Below are 1,962 nucleotides of genomic sequence, written 5' to 3'. Positions count from 1 at the left end.
GTAATGAAATTTGTGAATTTTTCAAGAATGATATTAATAGCATTATAAAAAGTTAATGAACATAGTCCATGTATCATAATTTAAACAGCAACATAGGGGAGTTTCTGTTTTATTCTGCAGTTATATATAGTTGTTCCTAAGGAGTTGGGATCCAGAAAAAAAAATGGAATTCATTTTTTAAATAACAGTCACAATTTTAAAAAGCAGTTTAGCTATACATATTTACTTTTATTATTAAAGTAATCATTTTGAGATTTATTTAATTTGCTTATAAAATGAATTTATGAATACTTTTATAAATAGCGATTCCCCCAGGCTAATGGCACTTTTTCTTGTATTTTCCCACCACCAACCTCCCAGTTTGATGGGGTTTGTTCAATTCTGAAAATATTGTATATTGTGCTTGCAAATTGCTAAGAAATAAAATAGGAAACACGAGTACTCTTTTCTACCACGACGTCTTCTTAGGAAAGCTTTAGAGGGACCAAGAACAAGATTTCCCCTGACCAACAAATCAGTGCCCTTGCTAGGTGATTGTGACATAGGAAGAGTAACCTCCAATCAAAGAGAAGCCACAAGTCTGATTGTGAGTTGGCAGTATAAATGTGAGCGCTCCCCTCACTCTGGACCCTTCTCCTCTCCACTCATAACTGTTAAGGAGAACAACATCTACAATGGCCAGATCCACCAAAAAGACTAAGTGCTCCCGAGGACATCGAAACCCAAGCTCCCGAAAGAAATCACATTCCTGCACTGATTTTAACCGAAATTACTCACTCTACATCCGGAGGGTCCTGAAGGAAGTGGATCCCCAGAGAAGCATATCATCTGGCACCTTGGACATCATGAACTCCGTGATCAACGACATCTTTGAGCGCATTTCTACGCAAGCCAACAACTTGATGTGTTTCAGAAATCGTTGTACCCTCACCCATGAAGATATCCAGAAGGCAATGTATATGCTGTTTCCTGGGAAACGAGCTAAGTATGCAGTGACTTTTGGAAGTGAAGCTGTCCAAAGATATGTCCACTCCAAAAACAATTTACCAGCTTAATTAAATCTTGGGGAAAGTAAATCAAACTTACCCAAAGGATCACTTCAATATTGAATTCACTCTTTCTTTCTTTCTTTTTTTTTTTTAGAACATAGTTGTATTTCATAGTTCCCGGCATTTTCCCTATTTCTCTTCTCTCTAGAAAACAATTACTCTCTTGCTGCTTACCTTTTAACAATTTGACTATTTAGGTTTTCCTGACACTGCTCCCCACGGAACTCTTGTTGTTCCTATGAATGTGTAGATCTTGTTGTGTAAATTCAATGCTTGTTCTATTGTTAAGGTATTGTTCACTATGTAAAGGATGATTCAGTCCAGCTAATTTGACCCCCAAGGCACACTGACTTTGAATTTATGAAGATAAATGTTTTAATCAGAAGTATACCAGTATTGGTAAATTTTCATCAAACTGCATTCAAACAATTTAGCTCCTTAATGAAGTCTATAGAGCACGTTAACTATTCCCCTTTTGTTTTAATTCTTATTTTCTGAATTTCAACAAGCTCAGTTCATATCCATGTAAATTTCTCTCCCATTCCTTTGTTTTTCATTATACTTTTGCTACCTACATATATGTCTCTACATTATAGGTTTAATTTTGCTTATTTTGTAACACCGAAGCCATACTACGCATGTTATTCTGCGCCTGCCTTTTCATCAACATTATTTCTAAGATTATATAGCTCTAGTTCATACTTTTCACTCTGATATTATGTAGTATTTTGTAATGTGAACATACCACAGCTTATTTATCCATCCTCTGTTGGTGGAGTTTGGGTTGTTTTCAATCTTTTTGCTATTATGAACAATGCTGCTATAATAATGAGTTGTAACAAAAGCTAAGCATTTGCTATGTACCCAGCATTTTACATAAATTAATTTATTTAATCCCTGTAACAACCTTATA

General features: G+C 35.2%; 1 protein-coding gene across 1 annotated transcript; it reads left to right on the top strand.

Annotated features, from left to right (window-relative positions):
* Nucleotides 1–674: 674 nt before the first annotated feature.
* Nucleotides 675–1,055, top strand: LOC132232433 (histone H2B subacrosomal variant-like). Its single transcript, XM_059691862.1, has one exon. It carries the CDS (start codon nucleotides 675–677, stop codon nucleotides 1,053–1,055), a length of 381 nt encoding a protein of 126 aa, XP_059547845.1.
* Nucleotides 1,056–1,962: the final 907 nt, after the last annotated feature.

The sequence above is a fragment of the Myotis daubentonii genome, chromosome 4, assembly GCF_963259705.1.
Source record: "Myotis daubentonii chromosome 4, mMyoDau2.1, whole genome shotgun sequence".
Taxonomy (NCBI): domain Eukaryota; kingdom Metazoa; phylum Chordata; class Mammalia; order Chiroptera; family Vespertilionidae; genus Myotis; species Myotis daubentonii.
The sequence above is the reverse complement of the archived record's forward strand: the minus strand, read 5'-3'. Positions and strand labels throughout refer to the sequence as shown.